Source organism: Lissotriton helveticus, chromosome 12, assembly GCF_964261635.1.
Source record: "Lissotriton helveticus chromosome 12, aLisHel1.1, whole genome shotgun sequence".
In the NCBI taxonomy this organism is placed as follows: Eukaryota; Metazoa; Chordata; class Amphibia; order Caudata; family Salamandridae; genus Lissotriton; species Lissotriton helveticus.
The window spans coordinates 639,432,613-639,449,244 of record NC_136073.1 but is presented as its reverse complement, the minus strand read 5'-3'; the positions used below and the strand labels follow the sequence as shown (position 1 = coordinate 639,449,244).

General features: G+C 45.2%; 1 protein-coding gene across 3 annotated transcripts in view; it reads left to right on the top strand.

Moving 5' to 3' along the window:
• KCTD19 (potassium channel tetramerization domain containing 19) overlaps positions 1-16,632 on the top strand; it is a 2,598,446-nt gene that overhangs the window by 2,456,356 nt on the left and 125,458 nt on the right. Inside the window, exon 16 of one of the 3 annotated variants that reach the window (XM_078669085.1) lies at positions 16,331-16,473. The exons of the other annotated variants lie outside the window; for them this stretch is intronic. Coding sequence (XP_078525211.1) covers positions 16,331-16,438 — 108 coding nt within the window. The 3' untranslated portion in view covers positions 16,439-16,473. Of the gene's footprint in view, positions 1-16,330; positions 16,474-16,632 lie in introns of those variants that run through there. 3 annotated transcript variants of the gene reach the window in all.

Sequence of the window (16,632 nt, the reverse complement as noted above, 5' to 3'; positions counted from 1 at the left end):
TCTTGTATTCACATGGTGTCCTTTTAAATCCGACGCACGCCTCGGCTCTCTGCACAACTTGACGAAGCCCCAAGGCGAAACGCGTCGTTGCTGTTGGTTTCTTCATTAAATATCTGTGGAAACCTCCCCTGCGTGTGCTACTTTCCTTTGGAGTCATTTTCCTGGGAGTTTTGGAGCGCTATATATATATATATATATATATATTATTAAATAAACATATATAACATTTTAGAAAATGTTTAAAATTTATTGTTACAACTATAGTGAGTTCAACATTAGCAAAAGTGTTGGATAGCGTAGAGGTAAAATTTACTACTCCCACTCCAGTGGGTGCAACAGTAGGGAAAGCGCTGGATAGCGTAGAGGTTAAAATTACTATTCCCACTCCAGGGATGTATGACGTTACAACGCATACTTTTACAACGCCTACCATTACAACAAAACTTTTACAACGCAAAAACTTTTACAACGCATACATTTACAACGCAAGATTTTACAACGCATATACCTTTACAACGCATACCATTACAACATAAGTATTGGTAAGTATATAATAATTTTTTGAATATAAATTAATAAAAAATATTATAATATAATTTAATATAATTTAATTTTATTAAATAAATGTAATTTAAATGTAATTTTACTTTATTTTTACAAAGTACCCCTGTACCCCAAAAACCCAAAACTGACCCTGAACCCTAAAAATACCCCTTTACCCATAAACTGAAAACTGACCCTGAACCCTAAAAATACCCCTTTACCCGAAAACTAAAAACTGACCCTGAACCCTAAAAATACCCCTTTACCCAAAAACTGAAAACTGACCCTGAACCCTAAAAATACCCCTTTACCTACAAACTGAAAACTGACCCTGAACCCTAAAAATACCCCTTTACCCCAAAAACTGAAAACTGACCCTGAACCCTAAAAATACCCCTTTACCCAAAAACTGAAAACTGACCCTGAACCCTAAAAATACCCCTTTACCTACAAACTGAAAACTGACCCTGAACCCTAAAAATACCCCTTTACCCCAAAAACTGAAAACTGACCCTGAACCCTAAAAATACCCCTTTACCCAAAAACTGAAAACTGACCCTGAACCCTAAAAATACCCCTTTACCCAAAAACTGAAAACTGACCCTGAACCCTAAAAATACCCCTTTACCTACAAACTGAAAACTGACCCTGATCCCTAAAAATACCCCTTTACCCCAAAAACTGAAAACTGACCCTGAACCCTAAAAATACCCCTTTACCCAAAAACTGAAAACTGACCCTGAACCCTAAAAATACCCCTTTACCCAAAAACTGAAAACTGACCCTGAACCCTAAAATTAAAATATTTATCAATTAATCAATTATAATTAATTACCAATTATATTTTAATTAATTACCAATTAATAATTAATTAACAATTAATTTATAAAAAATATCAATAAATAAATTAACATATTTAATTAATTAGAATTAAATTACTTCCCACCCTATTCCCCTATAAACCCACAACCCGCTACAGACTTATATTACACAAAAAATAAAAATTATTATTAACTTACCTTAAATTCGATATTTTTGTTGTCTATATTATGTCTAGTCGATATTATGTCCATTCTATATTTTTGATTCGATATTATGTCCATTCTATTCGATATTAATTTTCTCTAGTCGATATTTTTGTTGTCTATATTATGTCTAGTCGATATTATGTCCATTCTATATTTTTTACTCGATATTCTGTCCAGTCGAAATAATTGACTCGATATTATGACTGTACACCAGCCGGAACACTTAATACAGCTGTACCGCGGCAGTTGGAACGGATGCTCTGACGGATGCGTAAAACAATCACGGCAAGTGTCATCACCCGATCTTGTCTTGCGTGTCCTGGTGTGTGGGCCTACCCTTCCTGTTGAATGCGTGTCACAGCCTGGTGGATTGATTGCAGAACCTCAGCGCAGTAGACTCACAATGTAATGCGCTGCATGAGTGGAAGAAATTGACGTCGGACAGCGGCATCAGACCATTGGGCAACCTGCGTGAGAGAGACTGGAGAGTCACAACGAGTTTTCATGAAAATACGTGGGGGTGTGGCCAGCACGGGGGCTAACATGGGTCGCTGCCTAGTTTGCATGAAGGCGGTGTGTGACAAATAAAGGCGCCTGACTGAACTTCACTGGAACTGGTCTAGAGGAAATGTGACGGGGTTTCACTAGGCAATAATGACTTGTGGTATCTTCCACCGTAGGGGGGAATGTTAAACCATGCCATTATCCCTCTGTACCTATGATTGCTTTGGAACGCGCCACTGTGACATCATTTAGAATGTCACGGTGGAGAGTGTTCTAAGGCGAGCGCCTGGGAAGTGGAACGGCTGGCGTGCTGAGTGCCAGTCAGCTGTGGCTGGGGTCTGTTTACTGCTACTGGTCATTTGTGCGAATAAACTGTTCGCGTGAACACTTTTAGTGTGTCGACTTAATTTACTTCAATGCTACAAGACTCTCCTGAAAGAACATACATAGAGGAACAGCGCCACCTACTGGGTCAAAGGAGTACTTACTCATTGTTTTGCCGTCGTTTGCCTGTTGGCTTGAGACCCAGTTAATCTAGGAACTGAACGTCACTGAGTGCTCTGACTCAATGTGAAAACACGAAAGAGTTTTTCTTCCTCTAATTGTATTTTTAAATGTGTGTTATTGCGCAGATACAGTATTAGTGCTAGTAACGCCATTTTCATTAGGGTAAAAAAAAAAAATATGCAAAATCTAACGCCCCTCCCTTCTTCTTGCCAAGCCCAGAAGAACCCGCTATTAAGTGGAACAAGTGGAAGAAGGTCTTACAGAACTATGCCGTGGTGTGTGGACCCAATTTAGGCCTGGAAAGGAAAGTAGCATTGCTGTCGTACTATATGGGGGCGGAAGGGGAGGAAGTGTTGGAACATCTCCCAGATCTGAGTGCGCATGAAGCAAGGGGATTGAATGAGTTTGAAACTAGTCTCAAAAAACTGGATCTACATTACCTTCCTATAACTAGCAATATTATGGAACATTACCATTTTGGTAAAAGAGGGCAGAAGGAGGGGGAATCAATAGAAGATTTCGTCTCAGATCTGCGCAAACTGGCTGCCACGTGCAAGTTCGGGGGTGCGTGTGAGGAAAGGATCCAAGACCAGTTTGTGTTGACATGCAGGACTGAGCGAGTGCGTGAGGAGTTGTGGCTAAAAGACGACCTACCACTAAGGGAGGTGCTTATAGTGGCCAAGCAAGTGGAACACATGATGCAGTGTGTAAGTGAAATTAAGCAAGACAGCGAAAGCAAGGTCAGCGAAAGTAAGGTTAAAGTGAGTGAAGTGGTGGCAGAAGACGACTGTGTTGGCAGTTAAGGAAAAGAAGATTTAGCAGAAGGAACAGAAGGAGAGTAAAGGGGAATGGGTCTTCAAGGGCAACTGCTATAGGTGTGGCAAGCAGGGACATATGGCTAGTGACAAAGATTGTCCTGCGTTGAAATACACGTGTAGTAAGTGTGGCAAGAAGGGTCATTTTAGACAGTACTGCAGGAGTGGTCAGGTATACAAGAAGAAAGGAAAGGACAACACTGCCCGGGTGTGCGATGAAATCGTTTTACATGTGCAGAGCGGACAGGTTAGCAGTCCCAAAGACACGATAAAGGTTGAAGAGACAGGGTTGGAGGCTATGTTTGACTCTTGTTCTAAGATAATGATCATTAATGCCAAAGAATTTGAAAAGGTGGCTAAAGGAAAACTCAAATTGTGTAAAATGGATGTAAGGACTATCAACCTATCAACATGAAAGGTTATTTCTGGGGCACTGTAGGCTACAAGGGCAGATTGACGGCCTCTAAGATTTATGTATCCTTAGAGGGGGACAACATACTGGGGTGGCAGGCCCAAAAGGAACTAGGTGTTTACCTCAACCCCAACAAAACCCCACAGATTTTGGTGTAAGAGGTAGGTGAGACTCAGGGAAGCATAGAAGAAGAGTTTAAGGAAGTGTTCAGTGGGGAACTAGGGTGCCTTAAAACTACTCCGACAAAATAAAATTGAAGGAGCATGCAGTGCCAGTAGTAGCAAGAGTAAGAAACCTCCCCATAGCAATTCAGGAGGCGGTCAGAGCGGAACTAGAGAAACTGTGCAACCTAGGGGTCTTAGAACCTGTGGAAACAACGGAGTGGCTGGTGACGATCGTCGCAGGAAGAAAGAAAGATGGTTCAGTCCGTTTATGCATCGATCTCAGGGCATTGAACAAAGAGGTTGTGGTCGACAAGTTCCCGTTGACCAATATCGCGCAAATGATGAGCATGTTGGAAGGATCGAAAGTATTCTCGACGTTGGATTTGACCTCGGCCTACTTCCAAATCAAGCTTCATGAAGACTCGCAGGAAATCACGGCGTTCGTCACACCCATGGGTGCTTTCAAATTCAAGAGAATGCCGTTCGGTCTAGTCTCGGCCGCAGCGGTGTTCCAAAGAATTATGGGCATCATCCTTAGAGGAATTCCTGGTGTCTTGTGCTATCAAGACGACACGCTGGTCTTTGGCGCGGACAACGGACAACATGATACAAGATTGGGACAGGTGCTGGGGAGATTCAAAGAGCAGGGCCTCACGGTGAAGAGAGAAAAGTGCAGGATTGGCTGTAAAGAGTTGGACTTCCTGGGACATAAGGTAACGTCGGGAGGAATTCGCCCCAAAGCTGAACTCCAGAACACCATAACTAGTTTGGTTCCACCAAAGAACAAAGAGGAAATAAAATCATTTATGGGAATGCTGAAGTTCTACAGCAAGTTTGTGCTGAATTTCGCTGGCAGGACCTATGCCATACGCCAATTGCTCAAGAAGGACGTGGTGTTCAGTTGGGATGAAGAGTGGCAGAAGGAATTCGAAGACGTGAGGAATGCACTAGCTGAGGCACCAAGCCTCAAAGCATTCATACTGAACAGGAAGACGGTGGTGACAACAGATGCGAGTTCAAAAGGACTCGGGCAGTCCTCACACAAGTGGGAGAGAGTGGCAAGGAAACCATAGCTTTCGCATCGAGATCCCTTCGGAAGTCCGAGGTCAACTACTCGGTGATAGAGAAGGAGGCCTTGGCAGTACACTGGGCTATGAACAAGTTCAGGGACTTCATCTGGGGAACGAAGTTCAACCTGAGAACAGACCACAAGCCTTTGGCCGAAGTATTCAACAAAAAAGGGCTCAACGCGATCTCAAGCAGGATCAGGCGCTGGGTCGTAAACCTCCAGGAATACACTTTCAACGTTGAATATATGCCTGGGACGAGGAATCTCGCGGCAGACTGCCTCTTGCGCCTTGTGGGAGAAGCGAAGGAAGCAGAGTCGGGCGAAGAGATCAAGGAAGATAAGGGTGAGACACAAGCAGAAAGGGGTTTGTGCAATCACCAAAGGGGCCGTTGGTGAAGAAAGTTGGAAAGAGGCCCTTAGAACAGATGACCAGTTGATGGAGGTGTGCGTAAGGGTAAAAGAGAATTGGAAGCACAAAGACAAGCAAGATGAGACTCTACGCCCGTTCTGGATGATCAGGAACGAATTGTCCGTCACTGACGAATGTCTGTTCCGTGGCACAAGATTGATCCCGCCCAAAACCCTGAGGGAATATCTAGTGGATTTGGCCCATGAAGGACACCTGGGTATCACCAAGACGAAACAGAGGATGCGAGTAGACTACTGGTTGCCCAGCATGGACAATGAGATTGAGAGAAAAGTAAGAGACTGCATACCAGGCACTATCAGCGACAAGGTGTTGAAGCAACACACACCTCCCATGCAATGTAGACCACCCCCGTTGGGGCCCTGGGAAGAAGTGGCACTGGACATAGTAGGCCCACTGACGGGTGAAATTCACACCCCTTACATCTTGGTGCTCATGGATCTATATTCTAGATGGCCAGAGGTCAAGATTGTATCTGAGACCACCACCAAAGTGGTCATTGAGTTCCTACATGAACTATTCCTCAGGGAAGGTCTTCCCAGTAGTCTGTTGACAGACAATGGGTTACAACTCTGCTCAAAAGAGATGAAAGACTTTCTCGAGTACAATGGGATTGAACACAAACGCTGCGCATTGTACCACCCCAAGACCAACGGGATGGTCGAGCGGTTCAACAAGACTCTCAAGAAAAGCATCCAGCTGGCAAGAACAAATGGGCTAAATTGGAAGGAAGAAATAGGGAAACGCCTAGAAGCTTTTCGACTGACCCCTCACCAGACAACGGGGGTCACTCCATTTGAACTACTCCGGGCAAGAAAACCTAACACGAAGCTTTCACCGGGGTGGATGGGGTGGCACAAACGGTGGACGGGACACGCTAGAGGTCGCAAAGGTTGGACAGGGAGCACAAAGCCATGATAGACAGGAAAGACAGGTTTGACAAGCTACACTCCGCAAAAGAGGCAGGATTCCAAGCAGGAAACGTAGTAAAAATCAGTGCATCAACAGGCAGAGCGCGCTGGTCTGAATTTACCAAACCCACAAGAATTGTCAAACTGTTTAAGAATGCTGTAAAAACTCAGGAGGGGAAAATCTGGAACCTGGGAAGAGTTGTAAGATTCCACTCCCCTTCAGAGAACAAAGACAAAGAGGCTAGGAGATTTGACAATCCCCAGATGAGGGGCGACCTGCCCAAGAGGAAGTGTCCTGGGGAATCCTACGCTCCCCGCAGAAATAGCCCAAGGGTGGTTAGTCGCCTGAAATACCTGGAACAATATGTTGCCAAGTAGTGTGCGGCAAATGTTCAAATTTTTCTCTTATATGTTGTTTTTCTTGATTTGTGCAGGGAAGGGGGGGGTGTGGTATCTTCCACCGTAGGGGGGGAATGTTAAACCATGCCATTATCCCTCTGTACCTATGATTGCTTTGGAACGCGCCGCTGTGACATCATTTAGAATGTCACGGCCAAGAGTGTTCTAAGGCGAGCACCCGGGAAGTGGAACGGGTGGTGTGCTGAGTACCTGTCAGCTGTGGCTGGTGTCTGTTTACTGCTACTGGTCATTTGTGCGAATAAACTGTTCGTGTGAACACTTTTAGTGTGTCGACTTCATTTACTTCAATGCTACAGGAGCCCAGAACAAGGAAGGACCATTAGGGAATTTAAGTAAGGCTGCAAAGCATCGACCTGGAGATAGAGGTAGATGGAGGTGTGACACTATGATTGTGTATGGGTGGCCATTTTTCCTACCAAAAGAGTGACACAAACAAAGGACTAAACCATATTCCCTTAAAGGAAATGGCCCACATTTCACAATGCACTTCAGCAAAATAAAAAAGATAAATACAGCAAGAATACAGTACACACATTTACTCACACAAGGCCATATGATTCAAAAAGGCAATTACCTACAAACAAGATACAAGGGAGCAGTTAAAAGGAAGTGGGGGCACTGTTTTGAGATTAACTGATTGCATCACTTAGGTGGCAGATGAAAGATGAGATAAAAGCTTCTCTGGCACATCCAGAACTCTTCTTTTAAGTTCAAGATACAGATGCTGTCACAGTCTCCAGAAGCGAAAGACCATTGGTTATTTTAATGCGTCACGCCAAGAAACACCTATACTCCTGTAACAGCATTAAGACAGAAACCTGACATAATAATTGCAGAAGATGCATAAGCACTCTGCTCATTTGTAGACTAGAAAAGAATATAACATTTAACGTCACTATATCACAAAATGGCGTCTTACACATTACTCATTGGACAACGATTTCTCTGATAAATTAATGAACTCGGACGATAGGCATAAACGTGCAAATTATGGCATCACTTTCATAAAGCAATAAATAGCGGAAAAGAGAACATATCTATCTGGGAGAGTTCGTATGATTGAAAAAGCTGAGGATGTAATTTACCAATCTGAATACAGATTAATTGCCCAGGAGAATAGAACTGCAAAAATTGACAAAAAACTGGGAGGCCATGCCCGACTGTGCAGTTGATTTTGAATTCACAGGTGAAAAATATCAAAATGATGGCCATTCATGAAGGCTTAGAGCTAAAAAAATCAAAATAGAAATTCTCAGATTCTCAGAGGCATCACTTGAGGCTCAAATTGAAAGACATCTAAAATAGAGTATATTGAGCCATGAGACTTCACCAGGATGAAGGACATAAACCATGATAGATCCTGTTTTGATTCTTAATATACGAAAAGAGAAAAGCAGACCATATGTGAAGGGCACAAAATATGATACTTTCAAGGTTTGGCACCTGGAAGCTAAATGTTAGGAGGTGAACTGTGGAGGCTGAAAAGTAACTGCAGAAAAGAAAGATCGGATACTTTGGGCCCTCCTCCCTGTTTCTATTGGATTTTATCTATCTTAGATGGCCATGTTAGGGAGATTTAGCAAGAACAATAGGTCTTGAGGAATAGAAAAGTACGGCATTGCAAGTTTGGGAAATAAAATACAGGATATAGACATGGAGGGCACTTAAAAGGTAGGATAAAAATTTGAAGAAGAATAAGTTTCTTACCTTCTGTAATGCCTTATCTGGTAGAGACAATGTCTAGCCACAGATTCCTTACCTTTAAATATCCCCTGGCATTAGACTGGATCCTGAATTGTTTTTGTGAGCCGTACCCTTGCGCGCCACTAGGTGGAGTCGATCAGCTCAATGTGGCCTCATCCACGTCACCTATATAGGCGCCACCTCAATGCATTGACGTCAATTACTTTTCACAACCTTCCAAGCCAGAAGCACAGAGCCATGAAGTGCAGACACTGGTGTGTTCAAACTAGGGTCCTGAAAGGGATCATCCCATAGCCTAGAAATCTGTCCTCAGAACGAGTAGGATTGGTGGGTGTAGGAGGCTGGCTTAGTATTCGGTGCACACTTATTTAAGAGAAGCACCTTGCACTAATTGAGACAACCCTTATGGTGATTTTAGTGGTCTTAGACAACCACAGAAAGCTCTCTAAGTGGTAGCCGTGGAGAGCAGCCTTCAGGCTTAGCTTGAAGGAGTGTTAAACAGCTTGTTTTACCAGATCTAATCCTATAGTGTAGATTAAACGAAAAAGAATATGTAAAAAAAAATAGTTCTATTTATTACACAACACTCACTAACACATTGGTATATCTCTTACCTGGAGACATAAACACAAATACACAAGAATACTTCCATTGTAACAGGTAAGTAAGCACAAACTAAAGTGGTCTCCGGGGGAGACCAAACCATATATTAAGAAAATGGAATGCAAACTGCGACCAAAGTCGAAACTTGGACCAGGAGACTCAGAGGGGCTGGGGACACAATGAACCACACAAGGTAAGCACCCAGCAACCTCACGGAAGCTGTGTGCAGAATGGAAACACAGCCGCATGTCCAATAGAAGTCAACAGGGAAATTGCAATTGACACCAGCTAAAAGTGGGGGTAATCATGAAAGTAGATCCGACTTTCCTACAGTGGTCAGTAAGGAATCTGTGGCTAGATATTGTCTCAACCAAATAAGGCATCACCAAAGGTAAGTAACTTGTTCATTTGACAGATACTTCTAACCACAGATTCCTTACCTTTGAAAAAATATTGAAGCAATACCATCCCTGGTGTTATGTCTGCCGACAAATCTAAACTAGGAAGTCCTGCAGGACCAAATGGGCAAAATACCAGTTCCTGCAGACCTGACTGTCGAGGCTGTAATGCTTGGTAAATGTGTGCAAGTAAGCCCATGTTGCTGCCTGGCAGATGTCCAGGATTGGGAATCCATAAGCTAGCGCAGGGGTGCAGCTTTAGCCCCGGCTGAATGAGCCCATAAGCCTTCAGGGGATGCTTCTTTGCCAGTGTGTAGCAGATCTTGATGCAGAGAACGACCCAATGAGAGATAGTACTTTTCTGCACCATCCAACCTTTCTTCACACCAACATACCCCACGAAGAGGGGTCGTCCACCCGGAATGCTTGTGTGTGGTCAAGGTAGAACAACAAGGCTCTTTTTGGGTCCATACATTGGAGTCGCTCTTCTTCCTTAGAGGGATGTTAAGGAGCGTAGAAAGTGGGCAAGGTGACAGGTTGGCCCACATGAAATTGTGTTACTACTTTCTGAGGGAAATAGGCCCTAGTGCGAAGCACCAGTTTAATCAGATAAATTGATCAAAATGGAGGCTTGGAAGATGTGGCCTGTAGCTCACTCACAGTCTGCGCCAACGTAATCGCCACAAGAAAGGCTGTCTTGTTGGTGAGCAGCCTGAGGGGACAATTATTAGGAGTCTTGAAAGGAGCACACATCAATAATGTGAGGACCAAATTAAGGTCCCAAAGAGGCATAAAAAAAGGAGAAAGGGGACACATATGTACAAGGCCCTTTAAAAATCTATTTACAATAGGGGACTTAAATAAAGAGGGTTGGTCAGGCAGCTGCAAGGAGGCAGACAGAGCAGAACGATAACCCTTCAGAGTGCCCAAAGCAGAGCCCAATTGGGCAAAGGTAAGGAAAAAAACCAAAATATCAGCAAGGGAGACAGAAACAATATGATATAAATCGCTTCCAAAGGTCAGCGTATATCGTCTTATTGGAGGGACGCCTGGCTGGCAGAATTACATTGCAGACTTCGGGAGGAAGGTCAAAGTTATCAACTGATGCCACTCAATCTCCATGCAAGAAGGTGAAGAGTTGACAAGTTCGGATGGAGGACCCTCCCCAGTTGCTGGGACAGATGATCCTCCCAAAGGGGCCGCCTGATCAGAGGATCAACACTCATGATCAGAAGCTCAGAATACCATACTCTCCATGCCCAGTCCGAAGCCACAAGGAAGGCTTGGGCATGGTTATTCCTTATCTTCTTGAGAATTCTGGGCAGGGGTGGTATGGGTGAAAAGGCATACAGGAGGTCTGAGCTCCACGCAAGACAAAAAGTGTCTCCGAGTGAGAGCCTCCTTAGAAATTCCAGCGTGCAAAACTGCTGACATTGTACATTCTTGGCAGAAGAAAACAGATCTAACCAAGGCTCTCCCTACTGCTGAATGAGACCTTGTGCCACCTTTCAGTGGAGATGCCATTCGTGATCCGCTAGGCATCAATGGCTGAGTTTGTCTCCTCTGCCATTCAGAGAACTTGTCAGGTGTTGAACCACTAGGCATGTGTCCTGCTGTTCCAGCCATGACCAGAGACTCAGGGCCTCTTGAAAGATGGTCCACGACCTCACGCTGCCCTGTTTGTTGCAGTACCATATGGCGATGGTGTTGTCCATGAATATCTGCACCAGCCTTGACTTGACAGAGGGTAGAAAGTCTTTCAACACCAGTCGGATCGCACAAAGCTTCAGGATGCTGATGTGGAGTTTGGATTCAGCCTGGGACCAGAGTCCTCTCATGTCCATTTCTCCCAGGTGGCCACCCTAACCCATGAGTGACACATCTGTCACTACTATGAAATCTGGTTGGGGAAGGGAGAGGGGTCAACCTCTGGCCCAATCACAGTTCGTTAGCTACCTCATCCAGGTGCCTTGCAGTTCCTTCTCAAATCTGGACCATGTCGGAGAGAGTCCCCTGAAGCTGCAACCACTGGAACATCAGGTCCCACTGCAGAATCCACATATGCCATCTGACATTTGACACCAGCAGGATTCAGGTGGCCCAGCAACCTCAGAGTCAGTCTCACCAAAACCCAGGATAGAGGCTGACATATCCTTGACTCGCCTCTCAGGAGGATAATCCTGAAACTGCACTGTGCCTAGAACAGCTCTGATAAAAGGGAGCATCTTGAGAGGGAGTCAGGTGTGACTTTGGCACGTTGATAGTGAACCTGAGTGAGGGCAGAAAGTTTGCTGTAGTCTGGAGGTGAAAGACGACAGCCTGGGGCGAGCCCACCTTCAAAAGTCAGTCGTCGAGATAGGGGAAGACTGGCACACCTGATCTTCGCAGATGAGCTGCAACCAGCGCTATCACCTTGGTGAACACACAAAGGGGTGCTGGTAAGTTCAAAAGGGAGCACAGTGAACTGAAAATGCTTGTGGCCCGCCGTAAACTGCAGGTAGTGCCAATTGGCACACAGGATGGGAATGTGCAAATAGGCATCCTGCAAGTCCAACACTACCATCCAGTCTCGTGGGTCCAGAGCAGACAAGACCTGAGCCAATGTGAGCATATTGAACATCTCCTTTTTGAGGAAGTAGATGAGGGTTTGCAGATCTATGATAGGATGAAGTAGCAGGAAAAGCAATCACAGCCTACTTCTAGCGCCAGAACCCACTCTATGGCTCCCTTGGTCAAGAGAGCCATGAATTCCCCAAGGACCAGGGACAAATGATCATCCGTCAGCCGGTCGGAAGATTGAGTCATGGAGGGAGGGGTAGTTTCAAAAGGCAGGGAGTCACTCCGTTGGATGATAAGTACAGCCCAACTGTCTCATGTAATGGACTGCCAGTGGTGGAGGTGATGGCGGATCCTGCCACCAACTGGATGCCCAATGAACTAAAAGGGCAAGATTAGGAAGGTTTGGAGGCTGCAGATGCCGGGGGGAGGCTGGACCAGACTGCTGGCTACCCAACCCAGGAAGCCAATAGGAATGGCGCCCTTGTCGACACTGAATATGAGAAGCTTGCATACCTCATTGGCTGGGATAGGGTTGGTGCAATTCAAAGCCCCTTCGGTGTCCACGAGAGGAGCGAAAGGTGGACACGGGATGTGGGGCAGCCAAGAGGCCCAAAGACTGGGCCGTAGCCCGCGGGTCCTTAAAGCTCTGCAGCGCTAGGTCTGCCTTGTCTCCAAAGAGACGGGTGCCATCGAAGGGCATGACCATGAGGGACACCTGGACATCACCCAAAATGCTAGAAGTTCTCAGCCAGGGGTGGCATCTGAGAGTTACCATTGACAAATCTAATCTGCCCAGGAAGCCGGACGTGTCCAAACCACAGCATATAGTGAACTTCGCTGTGTCTCTCCTGTCTGTAACTGCTAGGGAGAGAATGGCCCAGGCCTTCTCCGGGACCTATGCAGCACATGTCCAATGATTTCCCATATCGTGTGTGAATAGCAGCGAAATAAGCATGCGGGGTTCACTGACAGCAATGCAAGGCAAGAGAACGAAAACATTTTCTTACCCAAGCTGTCCAGACTCTTGCATTCCATGACTGGGGGAGCGGCAGGGAACGTGCCATTGGAGAAGGAGGCTTGGACCACCATACTCTCCAGGGGAGGGTTTTGGGTGAGGAAATTTGGGTCCCCTTGAGCAGGGTGGTGGGAAGTTGTCCTAATCACGGGAGCACCTGTGCTGGGTTTTGACCAAGTCCCCAGACGGATGTCAGTGAGGGCTTCGTTGAACTAGAGTAGGGGTTCGGAGGAGGAGACTCTCAGTTGCAGAACTTCCATCAAGATGTTGGTCTTTGCTGCCACCGAGGGCATCTGAAGGTGGAGGACCTCACCTGCCCTCTGCACCATCACTGCACATGTAGCTCCCTCCTCCATATCCATGGTAAGAGGAAGAGAGCTTGCTGGTATCTGAAAATGTATCCAGACTACTGGCATCACCCAGTTGATCCCACCAGTCCACGTCCTGCCCATAAGTCTGGTATTCTAAAGGGCCAAGCCACCCCTCCCATTCCTCGCCAAGGCTTAGCAATTCAGAATAGAGCTCAGGACCGACCTAGGGCATGGGGGTCTTGTCGGCTCCAGAATCACCACCAGTCAACGAGGCTCCGTGTCAGATTCGGGGATCACAATGGGGCTGGTGCCACCGGTGAGAGCCAATGGAGCTAGGAGAATCAGTGTCAGGGCTGGCAAAGGTTGCAATGGCACGACCAGTGCCAGTCCGGATCCATTACCAGATCCATGTGGGCCTGCCTGAGTCACCGATGCGGAACTACGTGTGACCCCCTCTGACACTGCAGGGCATAAGGTGTGCCTGAGGGTTCAGGCTGCTTAATAATGAGCCGCATGGCCTCATAAAACTCTTTATTTGAGTGGGGGTCGCTCCAGCCCCTAGAAAACTGGGGAGGCACGGAGTCGGACCAGGTGCAGGTTCCGAGGAACCAAGGCCTTGAATGCAGATGTTCCTTTGTCCCGTTGGCTGACAGATGAGAAGTGCACTTCGACTTCTTGTGTTTCTTGAGCCTTTTACCCAAATGCCCCAACTATTTTGAGTGGAACAAAAAGGAATTCAGACTCCTGGAACGGTCCTGAGACCTTCCTTTCGAGTGGGACTGTGACTTCTGTGGAGTCACATGCCAGGCCTCTAGCAGCTTCAGGGATCGCTCCATCAAAGCCTTCTGTGCCATGGCCCGGCAGTCAGAGCACAACTTGGAGTCGTGGTTGTGCTCCAGACACCACAAACACACAAGGTGCAGATGCATCACCATCATGGCATAGTGACAGGAGCCACAGGGATTAAAACTTGTCTCCCTCAATGACATCCTCAAACCCTCAAAAACTGACAGAGTGGTAGCTATTCTCTCAGATCAGTGCTGGCTGGCGGGTAAAGAAAACAACTCAACGCACCAAGGTGGCACCTCTATATGGGACACAGACGTCACTTCTAGAGCAGGTGACAGCTACCAGAGCCAATCGACACCACCTACCGGTGCGCAGGGGTATTGCTCATGAAAAGTCTTTTGGATCCAGTCTAACACCTGGGGAAATTCAGAGGTAAGGACTCTGTGGCTAGAAGTCTCTATCAGATACAAATGGTCTGTTTGCATTCATTAGCACATTAAATCTGACTTATTGGCTTTCAGAAAGCTTGCTTTTATTTTCTGGTGCTATGAATGAGTCAAAACCCAATATGCTATGGTCACAAAGATGCTAAGAATGTTGTCCAATAAAAAGATGATTATGTGTGTGGGAAGGAGTTTTTCTTTTTTTACTGCTTTGACTTTCAGAGGCATTACTAGCTTTATGAATGTCACTACCAAAGGCGTGTATACACACAGAAGGCCTGAGGAGATTTATCGACTAGCAGGCGGCGACTCACCTCCAATGTAACATAACAACACAAAAGCAGGCCACCCTGGGTCAAGGAAAAAAGAGAGAGGAGTGCTGAGGGTTCCCTTTTATAGGACAAATTCCCTCACCCACCTGTGGGTGGCATGCTTCATCGTCTGGAACCTCCTCGCACTTCGAGCCTGCTCGCAGTGTGGGCTAAGACTCCTTCACTGTGAGAGAGGAGCTCAGAGAAGTTTTTAGTTGTAGGTGACAAGAGGTATACTAAAACCTTCAGATGAACCGGGTGTGGAGGGAGTGTGCGAAGATAGTGGATGTGAAGTTAAAACAAACTCCCTGGTATGTTTTAACTCAATTTTAATGAAACATCCGGGGATCAGGGCTAAGATTAGTGTGTGAGCCATGCCTGGACAATTCAACCTTGCATGGTTCGGTGTGGTCATAGGATCGACATGTTTCAGTCTTGGTGCCCGCCGCAAAGGTGCCGTGGCTTTCTTCAGGACCAAATGAAAAGAAAAGTGTGTGAAAAATTGACACCGTACCAACTTTGTTCAGTGTGAAAAGGATACAGAACGGATGAATTGGTACATCAGTTGTAGTGGGCTGATGTTCAGCATCGTCCCTAAAAACAACAAATGAGTTAATGACAAGCATGAAAGACATTACAATAACACTCCTTAAATGCCCTGCCAAACGATATAGTTTATAAAAAAATACTGTGGCTACGGTAATTGTGGAAAGGTTGTTCCAAAGCTCACTCGACTTGTGAGGGAAGCTAGTGCTGACTCATCCTCTGCGCATTAGAGGAGGGATCCAAAACCTAAAAAGAAGTCAAAAGGGGGCAAGTGTGGCTCTGATTCACAGTCATAAGTGCATAAAAGGTATATATAGTTGACTCGATGTACTCAGTATTATTAAAATGTAAATATTCATCATATATACCTAAACTAACTGATGAAAAGACTGTGCAAAGATAGGCATATTGTAGTGCATGATGATAAAACATAGAAAAAACTGCAACATTTCCGATGATGAAGCATGCCACCCACGGGTGGGTGAGGGAATTCGTCCTATAAAAGGGAACACCCCGCTCTCCTCACTCTTTTTTCCTTGACCCAGGGTGGCCTCTTTTTGTGTTGTTATACTAAGAAAGGCATGGCATGGAAAACAAATTACATAAGGTGTTGGTGTTAAGTAGCCCTTTACTACCAAAAGTCAAATTCTGAATTTGAAGAATTTGTTTTTTAACTTAACAAATAGTATTGCAGAAATACATTTGAATAAAGGCAATATTTTCACTAGGCGTACAATGTGACTAGGTGCTGGCTTACCTACAAAAGTTCCAGTATATTAAATCATTAGTTGTGCTTATGTTGATCTGAATGCAGTTAGATTAACATTAAGTTTTATCTTTTTATTTTGCAGTTCACATTACCATTGGCCTGGAAATACAGTGACTGTGTGGAGACGCTGGTAAAGAAAGGATACTACAAGTCCATATCTTTTTCTATTTTGGAAAAGTACCTACAATAGCAGACTAAAATAAACTTTTGCAGTATCCCTATCAATTTGAAATGTCATCCTATTTATTGTTTTATTTCAGACATTGTAATCCTGATTTAAACATTGTCACATTTTACCAATCTCAAAAAACTATCAGAACTAGTATGAAAGAAGTTGACAGTTTTAAAAAGATCTTTTTATTGAACAATGTAACTCAAGAATAT